Genomic DNA, 24658 nt, shown 5'->3' with positions numbered 1-24658 from the left:
ATTTCTAGATTGTTTCTATCTGGTGGCTATAGTGTTGGAGAGACATTGGTAGATGATGACTGACTTATTCCAGATGTTTGCTAGGTGTTAGTATGAAGTATCCTGGTTAATTGGTCGGTCTTGTGAAGAAGGTAAATGATATTCCTGGTGGTTGCTAGTGTCCTTGAAGTGGTTTCTGGGGTGTTGTTATATGATTACTGTGGTATCTGGGGTATTTACAGTGGTGTATTGCCGGGATATGTGGTGTGTTGGGGGTACCTACACATGCAGTAGGTGACATCATTCAATTTCTTCCAATCCCAAATCTAAAATGTGGTTGTACCACTTTTTTACAATACAGCTTTACATACTCTGGGAAGTATTCAAAACAAGAAGGAAGGAGGGTCTTGTAGAAACTTTGCTTTTTTTTCTAACAAAATCAAGTTGTTGACTTCGCTATTCCTGTCTTTCAATATGATCCAGGTGGTAGCTAGTAGGTTTGTGATTGTGATTGTTGGCTTACCACTGTGAAATAGCGATAAATAACTGCATCTTATCAGTTTATCATACATGCGGTCTAACCACATATGGTTGGAATAACTTTATATTATGTTACGTTAATATTACACAAACTTTACATGCTTCACTAAGAGTGCCCAAAAATATCATTAAAATCCCCACCAAAGAAGCCAAAGAAGGATACACAAGTCTAAATAATCTGACTTTAGAATATTTTTTTACTTCTCTCAGACTTTAACTGACAAAAGCACAGATTTCCAATGTTTTTACTGACCAATGTTTATTCATTCATTGTCTGTAACCTTCAACCAGTTCAGGGTCATGGCGGGTCCAGAGCCTACCTGGAATCACTGGGCGCAAGGCAGAAACAGACCCTGTAAGGGGTGCCACAGGGCAACACACACACACTCTCTCACTCACACCTACAGACACAATATGTGTCGAGGAAATGCAACACCTGGAGGAAGCCTACACAGACACAGGGATAACACACCAAGGACCTTTGAGCTGTGTGACAGGGACACTCCTATTGTGTATCAATGCCTACAACACACTTAACAATGTTACAACAGGGTCACAATAAAAGTTAAAATTTAAAGAAAATCCATGTCACACTGTTTTGAAGCGTTAGACTAGAAGGACATCTGGAGAAATCCCAGTCAATACAAGGAATGTCTGGACACTAAAAGAGAGCACTGCATATGAATCTGTCCTTCTACAGTGTTAAATATAGCTGCATGGGCTTGGGAGCATTTAAAAACCATTGTCACTTAACAGAATCTGCCAGGTTTTAACAATTGGTATCTTTGGTTCCTAAAGGTTTAACCCTTTTGCGCAGATTAAGTTTTCATCTCATTTTAGAGCAGTTTGTATCACTCCACTTTAACACTAGATATCTTAATTTCTACAAATAGTCGAATGATCATTCAAGGCTTAAACTGATGTAGACACTTGGGCCAAGACATTCATTCACTTTGAGTTTTCTTTCCATCATTTAAGTTGCCAAAAAAACAAAATGAATCTATTATTTTAGTGGTAAACAATGTGTTATTGGGTGCTGAGAATAATAGACTAGCTATTCATTTACCTTTCTGATTCACCAGGATAAGACAACTTTCAACATTTTCAGCAAAAAAAAATAAAATAGGCCAAAAGTGCCCATAAATAGTCTATGACAAAAACACGAAAAACTCTTTTGGAGTGTGTTGAAAGATACTTGTTTTATTGAATTATACAAAATATTCCCAACTTCAAGGCGACGATGGCACAGCAGGTAGTGTCGCAGTCACAAATCTCCAAGGTCCTGGAGGTTGTGGGTTTGCGTCCTGCTCCGGGTGACTCAGATTGGTGTGTTCTCGTTGTGTCTGCGTGAGTTTCCTCCGGGTGACTGTCTGTGAGGAGTGTGGTGTGTTCTCTCTGTGTCTGCGTGAGTTTCCTCCAGGTGCTCCGCTTTTCTCCCACAGTCCATAAACACACGTTGGCAGGTGGATTGGAGACTCAAGTGTCTGTAGGTGTGAGTGAATGTGTGTCTGTGTGTCACCCTGTAAAAGACTGGCGACCCTCTAGGGTGTGTTACCACCTTGCGCCCAGTGATTCTGGGTAGGCTCCAGACCCACCGCGACCCTGATCTGAAGGGTTACAGATAATGAATGAATGAATGAATAACCTAATTTCTAGAAATGCACTTGCTCTGGAAAGTGCTTTGTCCAAGTAACTGTATGTTTACAAACCTGGTAACCACAGCTTTAAAGATACTACAACAGCATTTGGGTTCAACTGAGACTTTTTTATAATAACAAATTACAGAGTGCTGCTTTTTGGTCACACACTGCTCCTCAGATATTTCATAACCACAAACCTGTCCACTCTGAATCTGAAGATTCAATGAACTCACCAGCTGGAGGATACACACAGACAAGAACTCAGAGATTCTGCACCGGACCCTGTCTCTCTCTTCAGTGGAAATGTACTGATGCCCACCAGAATACCAAACAACAGAACAGTTATGACTGCTCAGAACATGTGGAGTGAGAAAAAAGGGCAAAATATTCAGAAACATAACATTCACTCAGACGTAGCTCAATGAATTCCAACGGGATTTCATTCAACTCTAAACATGAGCAGCTACATTCAGGTTTTCATCCTGTTGCTCTCCATCTGCTCAGGTGAGTCAGCTCAGTTCCATTCATGTTTCCTTCACAGGGTGTAGCTGTGTGATGTCTGCTCCAGGTAGTTGCTGTGTAGTGATGTGTTGTGGTGTCTATGTACAGTACCAGTCAAAACTAATGAGAAGATGTGTCCAAATTTTACACTGGTACTGTAGTTCAGTTTATTGTTCAGGAGTTTCTGGATGGTTATGTGGTTGCTAAAGTAAGTTTTGACTTTGCTAGAACTGAGACTTTGATGAATGCTCCTTTTATACCTTCTGTTCAGAATGCGATCACCCTAACTTGCCGTGCCCAGCTGCGTAGCCCTTGTTGTGTGGGACGTGGATAATGTGCACTGTTCACATACTGAGCTGGTGGTCGGACGGTGCTCAGCAACAGAACCAATCAGAACACACTGTCAGTTGTCTCGTGACGGTGCCATCTGGACCTGCTGCCTGAGTTAAGGATAGCACAGTAGAATAGGATATCATCACAGCATACTCTTAGATACTGCAAGCTTTATGATGACAGTTTCTTTATCATTGTTTCTACCATGCGTTCATGAGACTAAACCACGGATTTAGATTTAATCTCAAAGCGGTCAAGCTAATATATGAGTGGTGTTACAGGTTCCGTATAACAGCACCGAAGTAAGAGTTAATTCCTGAAAACAGGAGAGAAATAATGAGGCAGGTCTTAGCGTTACCGAGTTCTCTTGAGCTATGTTTTATTAATTAAATTATTATATTTTCTTCATGTGCATACATGGTCTTATTCCCTCAATTCACTTAATCTTCAAAGTGTCTTTATAGAAACAAAAAGATATTACCAATGTTCACATTGAATACAAAAATATGAAATCGATTCTAACCACACGTTCATGTCTTTTGTTCTTTTTATCACATATACTGTGCACTAGTTTAATACATTAAGTGACCACCCGGTGAATTCACCAATTATCTAAACTCTATTTAACATACAATTATGAACTGTACTTTTAGCACTTAAATATTCAATGTTTTTCATACACTTCAGATGTATCAAAATTAGTTTAAGTTTACTGCAAGAGATTCTCTGTACAAACATTGCTTCTGTAAAATTACACAACATCAAATGATTTTTTAATATTGTACATGAAAAACAGTTTTCCTATAAAACTAACAAAATAGCAAGAAACACATAATGTTTGGTGGGAGACTCATGTGACCTATGCTAACTTGAGATTCTCTAACAAAAGAAATTTATGACGCCATTAGTCAGCTACATTCGGCAGAGCTTAGTTTTCTCATTCCAAAAAGAAGCGTATATTGCAACAAAATGATTATCTTAATGCAAATTATTCCATGAAAAGTGCTGGCTCACAACTCAATGTGTTTTTATGACATCTTTAAAGAGATATTTCACATTGCCAACCTGAAAACAGGAGAGAAATAATGAGACAGGTCTTAACGTGCGTAAGGCAACTCTCAATGTCACACTGCCCCCTACTGTCGCTGAGTTAGATCTACTGGCAAAGTCTCCAAGCTAGAAATGCTCACATTGCTGGCCAAACATTAACATATGAATAATGAGAATATGACCGTATTCTCCCAAATGAAATACATTCCACACCACACTTCAGAGGAGTACAGCAAATAAAACATTATATACAAAACAATTTAAATATTCACCAAAATGAATGTGACCACACTTTTGTGGGCGTCACAGGGGCATGTATATGAGAGAGTGTTAATAAACCAATGGTTTGGAAAGTGACATTTTCCTGTTCTTGTCGGACAACCTGAGGCGATTGCTAAATAACTACATCAGTGCTAGTCAATATCAGTCATGTGTTGGACTCAATCACAACAACACCCTCTAAAACAGCTTCTATATTCACTCACTTAAAAGCAGTGTGATGTGAATGTTCTATAAATTTTTACTTATATTTTGCTTGTATTCTTGTATTGAATTGTATTGAAATAGGGTTTGCACAGCTGTAATAATAAAGCCATGATAAAGTTGTTATAATAAAGCCAAATTCCTGTGCACGTTCAGACTGATTTTAGTTCATTCTCTAAAACAGAAAAGCCCTGTCTACAGAAACAGGAACAGCGTGCCTCATCAAAGCTAAGCAGTGTTGGAGCATGTTGATCACAGCTGTCTTTCTTTTTTTTTTTTTTTTTTTGCCAGCTCTGTAACTCAATGCACAACCACACAGTGTGAGCCCTAGCAACACCCAATCAACCATCCTAGACGCTAAGGATCTTAGCAAACGCACGAAAGAGCAATGCCCGCCAATTTTCTTAAAATTCACACTTCAAAATGCTATGTAGTCCAGGACTAGGCTTAATCCCTGTCTGGGAAACCACACCTGAAATTTTAAATGCTCTGTTTATGTATTCGCCCAGGCCCCGTGTATGCAAAAACTCGAATCTCCATCAACACCAGAGTGGGCTCCTCAGCTGTTCTTCCTTGTGACTGGAGAGAAATATCCAGCCCAGAGTCGTTCAGTCAGAGTCCTCATGTGGAGTGGCACACCATGTCTGGGATGATATTACTGAGAGAGGGAAAGAAGCTGAATCAGAGCGAGGAGTACAAAGGTCGTGTGGACGTTCCTGAAGATCGACTGCTGAAGGGAGACTGTTCTCTGATGCTGAAAAACATTAGAGCTGAAGACGCTGGAGTTTATGAAAGTTTTCTGGTGAAACCAAAGCAGAGAGGATTCACATCTAATCATGTTTTGGTCCAGAGTGTGGTACTGTCCGTTACTGGTGAGAAGATCAGACCTGATAACCATAAAGATATAGAGATACAGAGAATGATTCATGACATCATGGATTTGATTTAACTGGTTTAAAAATGATTTACAGTCTTGTTTTAAAGGCTAATTTGATCAACTACTTTGTTTAATCCTGTGTTTATTAGAACATAATTAAGTTTGAGTTACAAGGTTCTGAGTAACATTCATCATTTCTCTGTTTATGAATTTTCCACAGAAAACCTCAATCTAAGGGAAGAACCAGGTATCGAGTCACAAAGTGAGTCAATAACTGACCTATATCTTTTCTAGTTTAATTTGAGGAGCCTTTGTCCTGCGTCTTCTGTATGTTGTGCCTCTTGGCCATTCTCCACTAAAACAGGGTTGTTACAGTTATAATGGTATAATGATATGCATAACTGTATTTAACATTAATCCTGGCCTTATTCTGTAATTAAAACCCTTTTGACAGTGTGGACTCACACATGGATCTATCCCCAGTTGATATCATTGACCAATTTAAAGCTTTGTTTTCAGTGAGAAGCTAATGGTGAAATGAAAACAGCATCAGTCCACTATCTGTGATTAACAAAACAATACAGCCTCACAGCTCATTGTAAAGAGAGACAGAGCTGTAGTGTGTACTGAATGTGTTCAGTGTTCTCCTACATCTGTATCAAAGAACTGAACATCACTCTTAAATCATCTCTGTTTCTGCAGGTAATACAGGAGTGATCCACTCTCTCTCCTCCATCACATTCATCCTCCTTTCACACGGACTCCTTAATTTATTTGGAAATTATATCGATCTTTTATATGTATGACGTTAAAAGAGATTAAAAAAAGTGTTTTTACAAAAAGTCATCAGTCCTCCAAGCAGCTGGAGAAGGTGAAGGTTTTGGGAAACAGATGTGTGCCCTGGACAAGTTTTGGATCCATTATGTCGTTTATGACTCCATTAAGTAGCAGTAGATCTTAAATCAGGACCTGACTGTCTCATGAACCGTCTTACCACACTTCGCATGTGAACAAAGAAGGTCTAATTTAATACTTTTGAAGACCCTCTGTAGGTCACTAGCTTGTTATTGTAAAGAGGCTTGAGGAGTAATGACAATATCATTTTATAATTTATTTTTGTCTTCTTTTTTTTACATATATTTATTTGCTAATTGTGATGTGATTTTGTTAATAACTGATTGCACTAATAAAATGAACAGAACATATCTATCCTTGTTCATTTTCGTGTTGTATTTTCAGAGTAGTTCCAACATCAGGTGCAAAATCATCACAGAAAAGTAGAGACAGCTTCTGCAGCAAAGAATAGAAAACTACAGATTAATGTCCATTATTTCAGGAAAATCTATGGACGGGTTGTGTCCTCCAGCATTGGGTCACTGTGCAGTTTTAAATGAGTTAATGAAGAGGCTTGGGTGGTCCTTAGAGCCCAAGAGTAAACTCTCTGGATCTTCATCTCCTGATAGAGTCACTGAGGACAGTTACTGAGCGGCTGAGGGTCAGGATTCAGACTGACAAGTCAAACTATGTGGAAGATGGTTGTGTTAATGTTAGGCTTCTTTATGAAGGTGAATGAATTTCTACATACTGGAATAAAGACACTGTTTACTAACTAAAACTCATGAAAAGCTGGTCTGATGATATTTTGTAAATCACTTTTTGAAGTCATTATTTAATTATTTGTCATTATTCAACTGAGATGGGATTTTAAAAAAAGCCCAGCATTTAGTTTTATTACATTTTATGAAACATCTCATCATTTTTGGAAATGGAGTTCAAAGTTCTGAATCACAAACTCCACTCCAACTCATTCCAAATGTTCAGTTTGACTTTCTGTCTGTAGGAGGGGACAGTGGAAAATGTCTTGTCTGACTAATGTGTCTGTACCTGTACAAACTTGTGATAACTGCGCCCTCAAACAACAGCAACAGCTTTAGGTTTCAACTGTGACTTTTTTTTTTGTAATAAAAAAAAAAATGACTGCAGCTTCATGATCACACACAGCTCCTCAGATGTGGCACTGTCTCCCAGAACCTGTGAAAAACAGTGGTCAGAAACATATATCAGTCCTTTATATCAGTGAATCTGTGAATGTTTTAACAGCAGCTGGAAGATAAACACACACAAGAGCTTCTCCATTTCTCTGTGTCCAGTTCTGTACTGGACCCTCTCTCTGTGTGTCTCTACAGTGGAAATGTATCGACGTCCATCAGAACACCTCTCAGGTTTGCACTGATGGAGCAGATTAAGATCCACAGTTAACTGCAATTCCCACACGGTTCAAACAATGGAGCGGTTTTGACTTAGAACATGTGCTAGATACTCAGCAGTGGCAGTAAACAGGTTTAAAAAAGGCAAGATGTCCAGAGAGACGTAAACAGAGTTACTCAGAGTGCTCTGTGTGCAGTGGTTGATTGTAGAGTCTCAGATTCAGAGACTCACTCACTCTCTGTCGTAATGTTTATGAATTCTACAGAGATTTAGAAATAGAACATGAGGCTTGATCAGGTGAATGGGGGTTACACAGAAACTGAAAATTTAAGAAGGTTGCAGTGTCTGTAACCAATCAAAACTGCAGCACTGATCAGACAAGTCCTAACTGTTCCCTCCTGGGTATTTCCTCTACACTTACACTCAGCACAGCATGAGACAAAGCACTGTTACAGGTGTGAGATTTATTTCCTTTTTATTCACAGCACAAACGCAGTAATAGGAGCAAGCTGGTCTTTTTAGTTCAACTGATTCCTAAAGTCCGCAGCCTGAATATTGTGGGGTTTTTTTCTTCTAACTTTGGTCAAAGCTGATTACCCTGCTGCTGCTGCCTGGAAACCTGTAAGTTTCGTGGTTTTAATCTACACTTCTTGAAGTACAGTGTTTTCTCTTGACTCTTGAATGTGGCTGTAGTGTTTAGTAACAAATCTCATTCCACATTTGCCATTTTTTTTAATTATTTGTATGCAGTAAAACCCAGTTGTATTCTCTTTCATTCCACACACTACGTTACAGTTAACAGAGACAGAGCACACATCAAGATTCTGAGTTTATATTGTTGGTAAAGAACTATAAAGTGCTACACAGTGCTCATGTGTGGTCAGTGGAGCTGATAAAGTAGTGAGTGCAGATACAAGGTAGGTGTTCCTACTCCAGTGATCGTTCAGTGTATAATTGCAAATACCAATAGAAATGTGTGCCACAAACATAGAACGTGTAATAAACTCAATCATAGGACAATATCAACTTTACATTAGAAAGATTAGTGCAGCCAAAAAAAGGGCAGTGGGTCATTTGTTCCATCTTCAGATGTCTTTCAGTGTCTCTTTTCATATTTAAATTTTCACATTTAAAAAGTAACTGCTTCCTATTAAATACCAGTGAACCCAAATAAATAAGGTACCATGCTGGTTTTCCAAATCAATAGCATTCTTTACTTGGACCTTGAAATTGTGTGCGATGCACCTCAGGGGAAAGCGTCCCGTAAATTATCCACAGTGCTATGCTTGTCTTTTTTTTTTTTTTTTACCCCCAGAAACAAGTTTTTTTTTTTCTACCATGGGTGTGTATGCGGTTTCTGGAGACTGCTCTGACACGCTCATAATTACATCTGGATAAACAGGTGTTCTTGTGAAGAACCCTTAGTTGTGCACTTCTTGCTGTGTCAGGTTATATCTACACTGTTAGAGAATAGGTTCATAGTCTATTAGTCTCAGGGCTAATTATCCTACTCCCTCTGCATCACAAGACCCCTTCTGAATGAATTAATAATTACAACATACTGTCAGGTTGGGCAATGAAATTCCTGCTAATATTTTCTTTGTGTTTTCTCAGTTAAAAGAAAGATTCAAGAAAATGAACACATCAGAGAATTTGGTGTTAATTGCATTTTATAAAACGTGCCACCTTTTCTGGAAATACTCATAGTTCAACATTTTAAAGAAGTCAGGAATATTTGAAAATACAAATGTACGCAAGACGTATTGGGTTTTTATTCAATACATGATGTGAAAAAAAGTTATTGTTGTATTTTTTTATTTTTTTTTCCAGTGCACCACCCAACTGTAAACATGAGCGGTTATCTTCAGATTTTCATGCTGTCGCTCATTATGTTCCCAGGTGAGTCAGCTAATGCCCATACAGGTTCCCTGTATGCTATTCCAGGTAGTTGCTATGGGGTTCCTATGTATTGCATGTGATTGTTTGGGAGTTGGGCCGGCACGGTGGTACAGCAGGTAGTGTTGCAGCCACACAGCTCCAGGGGCTTGGAGGTTGTGGGTTCGGTTCCTGCTCCGGGTGACTTTCTGTGAGGAGTTTGGTGTATTCTCCCTGTGTGGGTGTCCTCCGGGTGCTCTGGTTTCCTTCCATGGTCCATACGTTGGTAGGTGGATTGGCGTGTGGACCGTGTGTGTGTGTGTTTCGCCCTGTGAAGGACTGGCGCCCCCTCCAGGGTGTATTCCCACCTTGCGCCCAGGGACTCAAGCTAGGCTCTGGACCCACTGCAACCCTGAACTGGATAAGTGATTACAGATAATGAATGTTTGGGAGTTGATTTTTGGTAGTTAGATGGTTGCTAAATTATCTTATGTCATTTCTAGATTGTTTCTATCTGGTGGCTATAGTGTTTCTAGGAGTTGGAGAGACATTGGTAGATGATGACTGACTTATTCCAGATGTTTGCTAGGTGTTAGTAGGAAGTATCTTGGTTAATTGGTCGGTCTTGCGAAGAAGGTCAATGATATTCCTGGTGGTTGCTAGTGTCCTTGAAGTGGTTTCTGGGGTGTTGTTATATGATTACTGTGGTATCTGGGGTATTTACAGTGGTGTATTGCCGGGATATGTGGTGTGTTGGGGGTAGCTACACATGCAGTAGGGGACATCATTCAATTTCTTCCCATCCAAAATCTAAAATGTGGTTGTACCACTTTTTTACAATACAGCTTTACATACTCAGTGAAGGAGGGTCTTGTAGAAACTTTGCTTTTTTTTCTAACAAAATCAAGTTGTTGACTTTGCTATTCCTGTCTTTCAATATGATCCAGGTGGTAGCTAGTAGGTTTGTGATTGTGATTGTTGGCTTACCACTGTGAAATAGCGATATATATAACTGCGTCTTATCAGTTTCACATACATGCGGTCTAACCACAAATGGCTGGAATAACCTCATATTATGTTACATTAATATTACACAAACTTTACATGCTTCACAAAGGGTGCCCAAAAATATCATTAAAATCCCCACAAAAGTGGCTTCCAGTAAAGGATACACAAGTCTATTATAACCAGGAAGTCTTTAATGATCCTGCAGTGACATCACTGGGTGATGCCCAGAGAGTACATGATCATATTAAAGAAGGAAACACTTGAATGTAACCCATAATCACAGATATGCAGCACGTGAACAGATAAGCAAATATATGCAGGATTTGAACAATCACATGTAATTAAATGTTCATCTATGTTTATACACTGAGAATTTACATGCTATATATTTTCTTTCTCAGACCTGCAGAATGCACAATCTCGGATCACCATCACTGCCAAAGTGGGCTCCTCAGTTATTCTTCCTTGTGACTGGAGATCTATAGCTAGCTCTTTAACATCCACTCAGAGTACTCATGTGGAGTGGCTCACCCTTTCAGGGATGGTGTTAAAGAGAGCTGGGCAGGAGCTGTATCAAGGCGAGGGGTACGAAGGCCGTGTGGACGTTCCTGTAGATCGACTGCTGAAGGGGGACTGTTCTCTGGTGTTGAGGAACGTTCTACCTCAGGATGTGGGAATCTATGAAAGCTACACTGTAGTGAAAACTGCTAGAAGATACATCACATCTGATCACATTTTTGTCCAGAGTGTGGAACTCTCTATTGATGGTAAGGAGATCAGGCCTAAGCGTGAAAAACGAGCACATGATGTAGTCTGGTTCACTGTGAATATCAGTACAGTAATTAGTGTATGGTGCAAGGTTCTGTCAGATCGCAAAGACTGCATCACTTTCTCAGCAAGACACATTGTCATATTAACAGCATGACATCATTCCAAGACTGTGGTTCGGACATCATTAAGTCCAAATCAATGCAGGTATGATGTTTTTTAACCGCTTATAAATATATATATATATATATATATATATATATATATATATATATAAGGACATTCCCATATGCTGTCTGTCTATCAAGGGTTTTCTCATATTCCATTCTGTTTGATAGTGAATGGGTAACCTGGGGAACACACCAGCCTATAGTATTGAAGGGGTAGTCAGCGTATTTCCATAGTTACAAATCAATGGTTTAGCCATTTCGATCTGTCATTTATGCCCAACTTTTGTTCATTATTTCAGAGATAAAGTCTGGCTCATTAGAGCGGAAAGGCTTGTGGGCTGGGTGCATGCAAATGTAAGTCTGCATTCTAACTACTCAGGGAGGGAGGAGCTGATGGGAGATTTTATTCATTTTGCCATTAAAAATATCTAGGAAAAACTTGAAATTGCTCAGCAGTGATAAGATATGTTGTCGCTAGATTGAGGCAGAATGAGGTTAACGAGGTTTTTAATTGTAGCGACAAGCATGTTGGGCTCGTTTCCTAGCCATTTAAAACAGATGAAGTGAAGACAGGCTTTAAGCAGCACTATTAACTGTGAAGGGCGCCACAGTGTTGCGAAGAGTAGTGATGCTGTTACACTTCTCCAGGGTCCAGGAGTCTATTGTGGGTTCAAACCCTGCTTTGGGTCACTGTCACTGAGTGGACTGGCTTCTCAAAAGTGTCCACAGGTTTAAGTGTGAGTGACTGGGTGAGTGTTCTTAGCACTATTCAACCTCAATTTGAAGGGCCATAACATTTCACCTTAATCATCAATACCAACATGGATTGAGACCCTGCACCTCTATCCGTAGACAAAATAGAGTTGACGGGCTTAGTGGTAGGGGCAAAATACAGAGAACGTGTCTGAGACCTGAATATCGACTAGAAAGTTATTTAAGAATTATTCGCTATTATAATAATTATTGTGTTTTATTGTAAAGCACCTTAAGAGTTACAGAAATGTAGTATAAAAATAAAGCTTTCCCTACCTACCCAGAATCATTAGGCACAAGGCAGGAACACAGCCTTGACAGGGAAGTCAGTCCTCACTGCATGGTTGTTTATTGTTATATATTAACACTTTCAGTGCTGTATATTTTATGTATTATCCAGACCTTCTGTATGCAAAACCTCAAGTCTACATCACTGCCACAATGGGTTCTACAGCTGTTTTTCCTTGTGATTGGAGGCACATATCCATAGCAAAGTCATCCAGCGAGAGCCCTCACGTGGAGTGGCGCACCATTTATGAGACAGTGTTTGAGAGAAGAGGAGAGGAGCTGTTTCAGAGCCAAAGGTATAAAGGTCGTGTGGACGTTCCTGAAGAGGAACTGCTGAAGGGGAACTGCTCTCTGGTGATAAAGAACCTTACAACTGAGGACACAGGAGTCTACGAGGGCTACAGGCTGGTGAAAGGAACGAATGGAGCTCTCCAGTCTAGACATATTTTCCTACAAAGTGTGAAACTGTCCGTTGTTGGTGAGATATTCATTTATGAACTTATGGAATTAGATCTATTTTTTTGTTATGTTGATTTAGGGTCTAGTTTTAAAGGCTCATTTAATTTGTCTGTATTATCCCAAAGATTCAACTGAGCATGAAAACTGATTGAACTGCATATGATTGTGTAATTCAGTGTTGACCGATTTGCAAGGTTCTGTCTAAAGTTCATTATTTCTATATTTCTTATTTTGTCCACAGAAATACTCATATTAAGTTATGATCCAGTTGGTGCGTTGCCATATTCGATCTATTCCATGGTCGTACATTTTCTGTTGTCCTGTCCCTCTTGGCCATTCTGCACCAAAATATGGTTCTGTCACTCTGATAGTGGTATAATGATAGTTTAATGAATGACCATGTACCTTGTATTTTAGTTAACACTGATCCTAGCCTTATTCTGTATTTACAAACCTTGAGGCAGTGTCCACTAATAAATGGCTCCTCTGTAGATTTTTTTAACTGCACCCTGTCTGAGCAGCCCAATGCATCATATTCACTAAGTAGCTACACAGTAAATTCACTGGTGTTAAATCAAAGTTAGTGTTAACACTGAGAGTGTTAAAGTTGTACAGTAACAGTGTTAATGTTGATTTAACACCGCTGAATTTACTGTGTAATAGTGAAATACAGCTTAGTTTCCATGGTGACATTTTCAGAGCGTCTCATTGTAAAGAGAGACAGAGCTGTAGTGTGTACTGAATGTGTTCAGTGTTCTCCTACATCTGTATCAAAGAACTGAACATCACTCTTAAATCATCTCTGTTTCTGCAGGTAATACAGGAGTGATCCACTCTCCCTCCTCCATCATCACATTCATCCTCCTTTCACTCGGACTCCCTCATTTATTTGGAAATTATATCCATCTTTTATATGTATGACGTTAAAAGAGATTTAAAAAAGTTTCATATTTACAAAAGGTCACCAGTCCTCAAAGCAGCTGAAGAAGGTGAAGGTTTTGGGAAACAGATGTGTCCAGAGTGACTCCACTCACAGAAAAGGACACTCACAGTGGCCCCAGAATCTCCAAGGGTCACAGCTGGGGACCTGCAGACATTAGTTATGCTTTGGGGTCTGAACATCTCACAAACTACAGCAAGACGTCACCTACATAAGCACTGCAGAGGTGGGATTGCCACTGACACAGACGTCCATTCAGAGCCTGTTCCTCATACACTTTGAAGTGAGGACGTTTATCTGAGTTTCTTCCAAAACCCTGGACAAGTTTTGGATCCATTATGTCATTTATGACTCCATTAAGTAGCAGCAGATCTTACCACACTTCGCATGTGAACAAAGAAGGTCTAATTTAATACTTTTGAAGACCCTCTGTAGGTCACTAGCTCGTCATTGTAAAGAGGCTTGAGGAGTAATGACAATATCATTTTATATCATTTTATAATTTATTTTTGTATTTTTTTTACATATATTTATTTGTTAATTGTGATGTGATTCTGTAAACTGTAACTGATTGCACTAATAAAATGAACAGAACATATCTATCCTTGTTCATTTTTGAGTTGTATTTTCAGAGTAGTTCCAACATCAGGTGCAAAATCATCACAAAAAAGTAGAGATGGCTTCTGCAGCAAAGAATAGAAAACTACAGATTAATGTCCATTATTTCAGAAAAATCGATGGATGGGTTTGTGTCCTCCAGCATTGGGTCACTGTCCAGTTTTAAATGAGTTAATACAATACAAAGAAGTAAATCACACTGAAAGACTATTCTGTGAGGATATGGTTAGATTCAACCACATAATTATTAGTGAGATCAGGCACTGTCAACAGATGATTACAAACAACACTGAATAAAATGCAATACAAATAATCAGGTTTTTTTACTTCTCTCAGACTTTAACTGACAAAAGCACAGATTCCCAGTGTTTTCACTGACCAATGTTATTAATTCATTTATTCATTCATTGTATGTAACCTTTATCCAGTTCAGGGTCACTGTGGGTCCAGAGCCACAGGGCAACACACACACACTCTCTCACTCACACCTACAGACACAATATGTATCGAGGAAATGCAACACCTGGAGGAAACCTACACAGACACAGGGATAACACACCAAGGACCTTTGAGCTGTGTGACAGGGACACTCCTATTGTGTATCAATGCCTACAACACACTTAACAATGTTACAACAGGGTCACAATAAAAGTTAAAATTTAAAGAAAATCCATGTCACACTGTTTTGAAGCGTTAGACTAGAAAGACATCTGGAGAAATCCCAGTCAATACAGGGAATGTCTGAACACCAAATGCGAGCACTGCGTATGAATCTGTCCTTCTACAGTGGTAAATATAGCCACATGGGCTTGGGAGCATTTAAAAACCATTGTCACTTAACAGAATCTGCCAGGTTTTAACAATTGGTATCTTCGGTTCCTAAAGGTTCAACCCTTTAGCGCAGATTAAGTTTTCATCTCATTTTAGAGCAGTTTGTATCACTCCATTTTAACACTAGATATCTTAATTTCTACACATTGTAGAATGATCATTCAAGGCTTAAACTGATGTAGACACTTGGGCCAAGACATTCATTCACTTTCTGAGTTTTCTTTCCATCATTTAAGTTGCCCAAAAAACAAAATGAGTGTTTTTTTTTAAAAAAAGAAAAAAAGTTTACAACATTTTCAGAATGTAAGCAATATTGCCCAAAAGTGCCCATAAACATAAAATAGTCTAAATTAAGCATAAAAAACTCTTTGTGTGTTGAAAGATACTTGTTTTATTGAATTATACAAAATATTCCCAACTTCTAGGCGACGGTGGTGCAGCAGGTAGTGTCACAGTCACAAATCTCCAAGGTCCTGGAGGTTGTGGGTTCGAGTCCTGCTCCGGGTGACTCAGTTTGGTGTGTTCTCCCTGTGTCTGCGTGGGTTTCCTCCGGGTGACTGTCTGTGAGGAGTGTGGTGTGTTCTCCCTGTGTCTGCGTGGGTTTCCTCCGGGTGACTGTCTGTGAGGAGTGTGGTGTGTTCTCCCTGTGTCTGCATAGGTTTCCTCCAGGTGCACTGCTTTTCTCCCATGGCCCATAAATACACGTTGGCAGGTGGATTGGAGACTCAAAAGTGTCCGTAGGTGTGAGTGAATGTGTGTCTGTGTGTCACACTGTAAAAGACTGGCGACCCTCTAGGGTGTGTTACCACCTTGCACCCAGTGATTCTGGGTAGGCTCCGGACCCACCGCGACCCTGGTCTGGATAAGGGTTACAGACAATGAATGAATGAATAACCTAATTTCTAGAAATGCACTTGCTCTGGAAAGTACTTTGTCCAAGTAAAGTAACTGTATGTTTACAAACCTGGTAACCACAGCCTTAAAGATACTACAACAGCATTTGGGTTCAACTGAGACTTTTTTATAATAACAAATTACAGAGTGCTGCTTTTTGGTCACATGCTGCTCCTCAGATATTTCATAACCACAAACCTGTCCACTCTGAATCTGAAGATTCAATGAACTCACCAGCTGGAGAATAAACACAGACAAGAACTCAGAGATTCTGCACCGGACCCTGTCTCTCTCTTCAGTGGAAATGCACTGATGCCCACCAGAATACCAAACAACAGAACAGTTATGACTGCTCAGAACACGTGGAGTGAGAAAAAAGGGCAAAATATTCAGAGACATAACATTCACTCAGACTTAGCTCAATGAATTCAGAGTTTGAGATAAAAACTCATTCTGAGAGCTCTAGTGTGCAGTAGTCAGTTACAACAGCTGAATATTAGTTACTCATGTGATGGGGTACAGTGGTTGTAAAGCTGCAGTGGTGTTTTCACTGTTTATATCCAGTGTGATCTTTGATAACGTTCATACCATCTACATTCCGTTTTAGAAACAAATACCTCTGTGAGACAAGTCCTAACTGGACTCTTCTGGGCGTTTCCCTTTAACAGTGGTGTATTAGTAACACCACTCACCACAGAATGAAAGTGTGATATTACTTTTCACCTCACAAATGCGTTAACAAATACAGGACTCTTTTAATCAGACTGGAAAAAAAAACGTATTCGATGACATTAATCTTGATTTTTAAGGGTTTTCTTTTTGGTGAGTGGTAGTAGTTTGAGCTCTGCCCGATTTTCTTCCAAAACTGCTTCCAAAGCTGTCTGGGAAACTGTAAGTGTCTCCATTTAACCTACATTTCTTGGAGTATCGTGTTATTGTGTTTTGTTGAAAGTTGATGTAATGTTTCTCTTTGGTAGAAGACATTATTCAGAATTAGGCTGTTTTTTTTTAAAGTTTCGTTTCAAACACTGTTACAGTTAAGAGACCAGACACCATTACTAGGATAACTTTGTTAATGCTGATTCAGACTTGAGTATATACTATAAATTTAGCTTATTAGTTATATATTTTTTACTCAGTGTTATAGTTGTAGTGTTCTAAATCAACAAACATTTTCCTGATAGAGGGCTTTAGTCTGTGAAACCCGCTGCCTGTAGTTTTAATGCTGGGAGCATTTTCTGACGGACTGCCTTTTTTTTCTTAAGGGTTCTTTGATTAATGAAGTGGTTCTTGTTAGAATCTTTTGTTATTTATAGAACTATTTCCATTCTCTTCCTGGTAAAATGGTTCTTCAGACAAATGAGCATTTGCTTAGTTTTGAAAACTGTTCTGTATAGCACCACAAAGGGCTCTGCTGTTGTTACAGCTTGTTTGAAGAAGCTTATGTCCGGATCTCTTTTCTTAGTTTGGTCTCATTCCAGAATGTTCTCTTGTGTGTTTGCTTTGGTTTCCTCCTTCTTTTGTGTCTTTAGCCATTACAACCCTTAGTTGTACCCTTTTAAAGATCTCTGTGCTCTTCATCTGATGTTTATTGAACTGTGTGTATCCGTCTGGTTGTTTTGTCTGCTTTTTTTAAAATTTTTTTTATTAAACTTCTTTATCTATGTTCTTGTTTTTTCGAGTCCCTGTCTCAACTTATCTGTTATTAACTCTGGCTTGTAACAACAGAAGAACCCCTTTTTAGTGCTGTATAGAACCACATACACCAAACCTGAAGAACGCTTTCACCATACAGCAAGCTCTATACAGAACCCATGGATGTAAGTAGAACCAGCACCTTAATAAAGAACTGTTGAACAACCTTATTTTTAGTCTGCCCTCCTTCATTTTATAATGTAAATCTGATTCACTCCATCTAAGAGTAAAACAGGTGTGAGTGGGTGAGTGAGAGTGACTGGGTGAGTGTGCCCCATCCTGGATGTGTTCTTGCCTTACACCCAATGATTCCAGGAGGGCTTTAGACCCACCACAACAGTAAACATTAATTAATTAACACTGAATGAATGATAAAATTTGATGTCACACTGTAGCTTGGTGATGTCATATTGGTGCAGAGTCTCATTTCAAAATACATAGAAATATTCATATTTTCACCATATTAAACACATTTTTCACATGATTCAAAAAATATTTAAAAAAAAATGTTCACAAGATATAACATTTGTATTCACCACAGGGTCCAAGGGGATTTCATTCAACTCTAAACATGAGCAGCTACATTCAGGTTTTCATCCTGTTGCTCTCCATCTGCTCAGGTGAGTCAGCTCAGTTCCATTCATGTTCCCTTCACAGGGTGCAGCTGTGTGATGTCTGCTCCAGGTAGTTGCTGTGTGGTGATGTGTTGTGGTGTCTATGTACAGGACCAGTCAAAACTAATGAGAAGATGTGTCCAAACTTTACACTGGTACTGTAGTTCAGTTTAATGTTCAGGAGTTTCTGGATGGTTATGTGGTTGTAATCAGTGTTGGAGCATGTTGATCACAGCTGTCTCTTTTTTTTGCCAGCTGCACAACCAAATCAAATCAAATCAAATCAAATCAAATTTATTTATATAGCGCTTTTCACAACTGATGTTGTCACAAAGCAGCTTCACAGAATTCCAGTAAGACAAAGATTTGACATGAAATGTAAAAACAAATGTAAAACCCTCAAGTGAGCAAGCCAGGGGCGACAGTGGCAAGGAAAAACTCCCCCAGCTGAGGAAGAAACCTTGGGGGGAACCAAGGCTCACAAGGAGTGACCCATCCTCCTCTGGTCAATCTACTGGTGATAATAGTTAGTAGTCCATGAGAACTTCAGTGTAGGAGCAGCTTCAAGGCACTTGGTGGTTGCTGGAGCTTGGGCAGCTGGTCTGAAGCATGGAGGAGGATCTCAACAGTCATACATCAGTGTCCAGACAGACAGGTGGGCAGTCGTTTACTCGGAAAGATGTAAAGGGATGGAATTAGTTTTGAACTGTTTTGTGTTTGTAAAGTAGAAAATATGAAAATTTCCAGAGTGTGGCTAATGACTCCGGCAGATCTGACTATGACAGCTTTAACTAAAAGGAGAGAACCAGGAGAACACACAGACACGGGAGCATCCTGAAACACTGGCATCCCTCCGCTCCACCGTCAACAAACCTGAGGGATCGCGAGAAGCGGCGGGACGACAGCACCAGCGTCTCAGTTTACTATAATTCCCTGTGTCCATGGACCCCCCGGATCTGCCGCCTTTATCTATGGGGGAGCATTAGCTACCAAAAGATAAACTAAAAAAATGTGTTTTTAGCCTAGATTTGAAGACTGCGACTGTGTCTGAGTCCCGAACATTTTCTGGAAGATCATTCCAGAGTTGGGGGGCTTTGTAAGAAAAGGCTCTTCCCCCAGCTGAGGCCTTCTGAAAATCCAGTATTCTGTGATCTGAGTGAACGTGGAGGCTCATAATAGGAAATTGTATCTTGAAGGTATTCAGGAGCAAGCCCATGTAGAGCTTTATATGTTAATAACAAAATTTTGTAGTCAATGCGTAATTTAACAGGCAGCCAATGAAGTGATGATAAAACTGGGCTGATATGTTCAAATTTTGTAGTTTTAGTGAGGACCCTAGCTGCAGCATTTTGAACTGGTTGAAACAACCACACAGTGTGAGCCCTAGCAACACTCCATCAACCGTCCTGGACACTATGGATCTTAGTAAACACATGATGCCCAAGCAATGCCCGCCAATTTTCTTAAAATTTACACTTCAAAATGCTGTGTAGTCCAGGACTAGGCTTAATCCCTGTCTGGGAAACCACCACTTAAATTTTTAATGCTTTGTTTATGTATTCGACAGGCCCTGTGTATGCAAAAACTCGAATCTCCATCATCACCAGAATGGGCTCTTCAGCTCTACTTCCTTGTGATTGGAGGGAGATATCCAGTGAACAGTCGTTCAGTCAGAGTCCTCGTGTGGAGTGGCGCACCATTTCTGGGAAAGTGTTAGAGAGAAGTGGAGAGCAGCTGTATCAGAGCGAGGGGTACAAAGGTCGTGTGGACGTTCCTGAAGATCGACTGCTGAAGGGGGACTGTTCTCTGATGCTGAGAAACATTAGAGCTGAAGACGCTGGAGTTTATGAAAGTTTTCTGGTGAAACCAAAGGGGAGAGGATTCACATCTAATCATGTTTTGGTCCAGAGTGTGGAACTATTGGTTGTTGGTGAGAAGATCAGACCTGATAACCATAAAGATATACAGAGAATGATTCATGAATTCATGGATTTGATTTAACTGGTTTAAAAATGATTTACTGTCTTGTTTTAAAGGCTAATTTGATCAACTACTTTGTTTAATCCTGTGTTTATTAGAACAGAATTATAAGTTTGATTTGCAAGGTTCTGAGTAACATTCATCATTTCTCTGTTTATGAATTTTCCACAGAAAACCTCAATCTAAGGGAAGAACCAAGGATTGAGTTGCCAAGTGAGTCAATAACTGACCTATATCTTTTCTAGTTTAATTTGAGGAGCATTTGTCCTGCGTTTTCTGTTGAACGTCTTGTGCCTCTTGGCCATTCTCCACTAAAGCAGGGTTGTTACAGTTATAATGGTATAATGACATTAATAACTGGATTTAACATTAATACTGGCCTTAATCTGTGTTTAAAACTCTACTGGCAGTGTAGACTCCCACATGGATCTATAGATATATATATACATTTTTAATTTACCCCTGTTGATATCATAGACTTTTTTGATATCAAATAGATTTTAAAGCTTTGTTTTCAGTAAGAAGCTAATGTTGAAATGAAAACAGCATCAGTGCTTCAGTTCCCTGAATATGTGCTTAACAAACATGTGTCTAGTAGGTTCTTCACTATCTGTGATTAACAAAACAATACAGCCTCACAGTTGCAGCTCTCTCCCTCATTGTAAAGAGAGACAGAGCTGTAGTGTGTACTACATCTTTATCAAAGAACCGAACATCACTCTTAAATCATCTCTGTTTCTGCAGGTAATACAGGAGTGATCCACTCTCTCTCCTCCATCATCACATTCATCCTCCTTTCACTCGGACTCCTCCAGTTCTTCTGAGGAAATAGAGTCTTAGACACAACTGACTGACTTAGACACGACGGACTATCATTTCTCTAGCCATTATTTGCTTCCATATTTTAGCAATAATGAATTATTAAGGTTATATTTTCTTTAAAAATAAAACTGGTATTAACGGATGGTAATGATGTCTTAATGAGGAATGAGTTGTCGTGTTACTGTCGCATAACACGGGGCACTGATATGAGTGTTTTTATGGTAATTACCCATCCGCTTATGATTGTGATTTTGTCACAGAAAATGTTGAAAATATGCAATTATGTCACGAATTGCAGTCTCCTGACTGCAATTTGGCAAATTTTTCATTGGCACAACCCATATACTCAGCTCTACTGCTCATCACATAAATGCAATGAAAAACGAGGCTTGTCATCATTGGAGGTGATGCAGAAAGATATCGAGATGAAATTCTGTAACCAGTGGCAGTCCCCTATCTCCACAGTCTGGGACCCAACTCTGTCCTCCAAAATGACAAGGCTGCCCCCCCCCCTCATGAATGTGGGAGTGAAGAGGATGGAATGGCCTGTCAGCTCCTGACCTCAACCCCATTGAACACTTTTGGGATCAGCTTGGGCTCTGTGTCAGTTGGTGACAAATGCTGGTTGGAGAATGGGATGCCATCCCAAAGCAGTGTGAGACCAGGCTGGTGACCAGCATGAGGAGGTGGTGGAGGCTGTTGTGTCTGTGTATGGATCTTCTACACTCTACTGAGGCGCCTGTTTATTAAATAAATAATCATTAAGTTGTCAATACGACTTGTTTCTTCAAACTTCAACCATTGAGTCACAAAACATCATACGAGTCAATGGCAGAAAAAGCTGCTTGACACTGGCAGGGAGGATTTGACAAATTTTTCATGGTTCAAATTTTACTCAGCTCTACTGCTCATCCCACAAATGCAGGTTCCTTCCAAATGTGGCACCATTCAAAAGGGAAATTAATAGGATTTCCAACGGCATAAGATTTATTGCCAAGAAGCATTGTTACAGCAAAAAAATAATCTACATGGTATGACACACCATTTGAGCCAAAACCTTATAGAATCATTCACCTCAACACGTAAAAATATTAGTAGATGGCAAAATACGGTCACATATTGGCCATTTACAGCCAATCAGAGAACTCACACTATAATCTACATGAAAACAAGGGACCGGGAGAAAATGTAACTGAAGGTTAAACATATGGCACTATAGCTCCTGATGATGCACAGACATGAGCCATGTAAAACACCTCATAATTATGGAATGTGTCCAGGTGAAAGATTCTAAAAACTACTCGCACATTCTAAAACCTTCAGGTTGCTAAGTGCTACGAATGTGACATCAATATTAATATATTTCGACTTTGGGACTAAACACCTGCATTGGGTGTAGCTGGACCCAAACAGACATAGGCTACGATGCAGTCCCAGGTAGGCCACTAACAATTATGACCCAATTAATATATCACTATCACTGTAAATGAACATTATAGAGAAGCACAGTTTAGAAATGTATTATAGTGAATACAATTGAACAGAAAAATATTGTGATGGCTATCGATCTGATTATACGTAATGTTACTGGTACTTTTGAATATCTACAAGTTAGTAGAAGTGAGTGGTGTCTGTTATCAACAGGTGTTGACACCTAAGATCCAGGTGTTGGGGCTGCCACAGCAGCAGTACAGAACATACTTTCAATTTTGAACCAGTCACTGGGCAAGGCCCATACAGATAACAGTCAGGGACAGAGTTCAGGGAAGTGCAGAGCACAGATGAAGAAATGACCAGGTCTAACTTTTGAAAACTTGATTAATATTAACTATCTATATAACACCCGTATCTCTGTGTTATATACAATTTATCCTATTGATCCAATCACACCTTATTTTTTATAACTGATTACTTGAACATACTGTTCAATGTATATTTTTGCAGGTCTTTTCCAGGATTTTTTAGGTGTGGGTCAAAGCGAAGTTTAGTAAGATGTAATAGCCCAGCAAAGGTACCCAAACAGTGGAATCCATTTAATTTCACAGGTTTTCTTTTTCACAAATATTGTGATACAACACTCTCACCAGGTGAGAACCTACAGCACATGCAGGCTGGTCTTGGCAAAAGAACACTTCCATGCCTACAAACATGGCTCATTCAGAGGTGATTTGTCTTTCTTTGACACACACTCACATCAATATTGTGTCCTTTGTCTATCAACACAATATTTTAGAAACTCTATAAAGTTCCTAATTCCTACCAACTTGTTAGATTTCCAGCTTGTTTAAAAGTGCATATCCAAAGATGAAAACCAGCACTGGAGGATGGCTTCTGTACAAATCTCCTGGTAAAAGCAGTTTAAATAAAAGATCATGCTTGTTGTAATGGAATTATAGTTCTGTTGTGAAAACCTTCAGATTACTTTTATAATTTTTCAGGTGGAAATGAAAATGGCATCTATCTGTAATACCTCTTGAGTCAGAGGGATACACTGGAAGTAAAATCTGAAGTGCTTCTGGAGGAGGAAAATCCATGTTGTATATTGTTCCTTTACAGGAAGGATTTGATTTAGAACCTCTTCCCTTCAATGCCCAGGTATTTTCACTCAAGCCAAAGGCTGAATGCAAGAATTGCTTTAAAGTTATGCCTTTGCAACCCCTTGCCCTGCATATAAAACAATGTATTGGTCCGGAATGTGATATGCTTTCAGATTCTGAACCAGAGGTAAAAGTAATTTAGCAGTTTCTCGTATAGTATTAGTATGGAGTTACTCATGTGTAACTGCATTCTAGAAACTATTAAATATACAAGAAGCTTAAAATAATCCTTTCACTATGTTTTAGATAACTGACGTCATGTCTTCTGAGGAGAAAGTAAGTTGCTTCTCATGTCGGGGGTCAAAATACATTTGTATGGTAACTTTTATTTATTCAGACTGTTTGTAATATTCTGTAATTACGTTGTGAAGGAACGTGCCCTGTGTGCCAGAAGAAATATCCAGTGGTGGAACTGCAAGTACATGCAAGTGTCTGTGGGGACTGGGAGACTAACTTGGAAAGGTATTATGTTCAGTTTATACATCTAGGTGTGGAGAAGGACTATCTTGGACATGCATGCTCATATGTTGCCTGCATGCCCTGTTAAACCAGTAGCTACATAAGGGATGTCCAACTCCAGTTACTGAGAGGACAGTCCATCACAATTTGCTGAATTATCAGCTCAAAATGCATATGATTCCACAGAAAATTTAATTATCAGTTTAAGTCATTTTTTTTAACAGGAAAATCACTGAACTGTGCTCTACAGTGGCTCCTGGATTGTATTTGGGAGAC

The 24658-nt window shown here is 39.4% G+C and overlaps 1 protein-coding gene and 1 long non-coding RNA gene across 3 annotated transcripts; both read left to right on the top strand.

Annotated features, from left to right (window-relative positions):
* Positions 1-4858: 4858 nt before the first annotated feature.
* On the top strand, positions 4859-6484 carry LOC136693738 (uncharacterized). The gene is made up of 3 exons (XR_010802100.1): positions 4859-5398; positions 5624-5665; positions 6106-6484. It is a non-coding gene; the product is annotated as an uncharacterized lncRNA (long non-coding RNA).
* Positions 6485-8039: 1555 nt separating this feature from the next.
* Positions 8040-14461, top strand: LOC136695629 (uncharacterized). 2 transcript variants are annotated; one of them, XM_066669825.1, is made up of 6 exons: positions 8040-8232; positions 9442-9510; positions 10896-11261; positions 12586-12951; positions 13174-13232; positions 13747-14461. In XM_066669825.1, the coding sequence occupies exons 2-6, from the start codon at positions 9462-9464 to the stop codon at positions 13759-13761; spliced, it is 855 nt and encodes a 284-aa protein (XP_066525922.1). In that variant the 5' UTR covers positions 8040-8232; positions 9442-9461; the 3' UTR covers positions 13762-14461. The 2 variants fall into 2 exon arrangements, with proteins under 2 accessions (XP_066525922.1, XP_066525921.1); XM_066669824.1 differs by lacking the exon at positions 13174-13232.
* Positions 14462-24658: the final 10197 nt, after the last annotated feature.

Source organism: Hoplias malabaricus, chromosome 4 (genome assembly GCF_029633855.1).
Source record: "Hoplias malabaricus isolate fHopMal1 chromosome 4, fHopMal1.hap1, whole genome shotgun sequence".
In the NCBI taxonomy this organism is placed as follows: Eukaryota; Metazoa; Chordata; class Actinopteri; order Characiformes; family Erythrinidae; genus Hoplias; species Hoplias malabaricus.
This window is presented reverse-complemented; position numbering and strand designations above follow the sequence as displayed.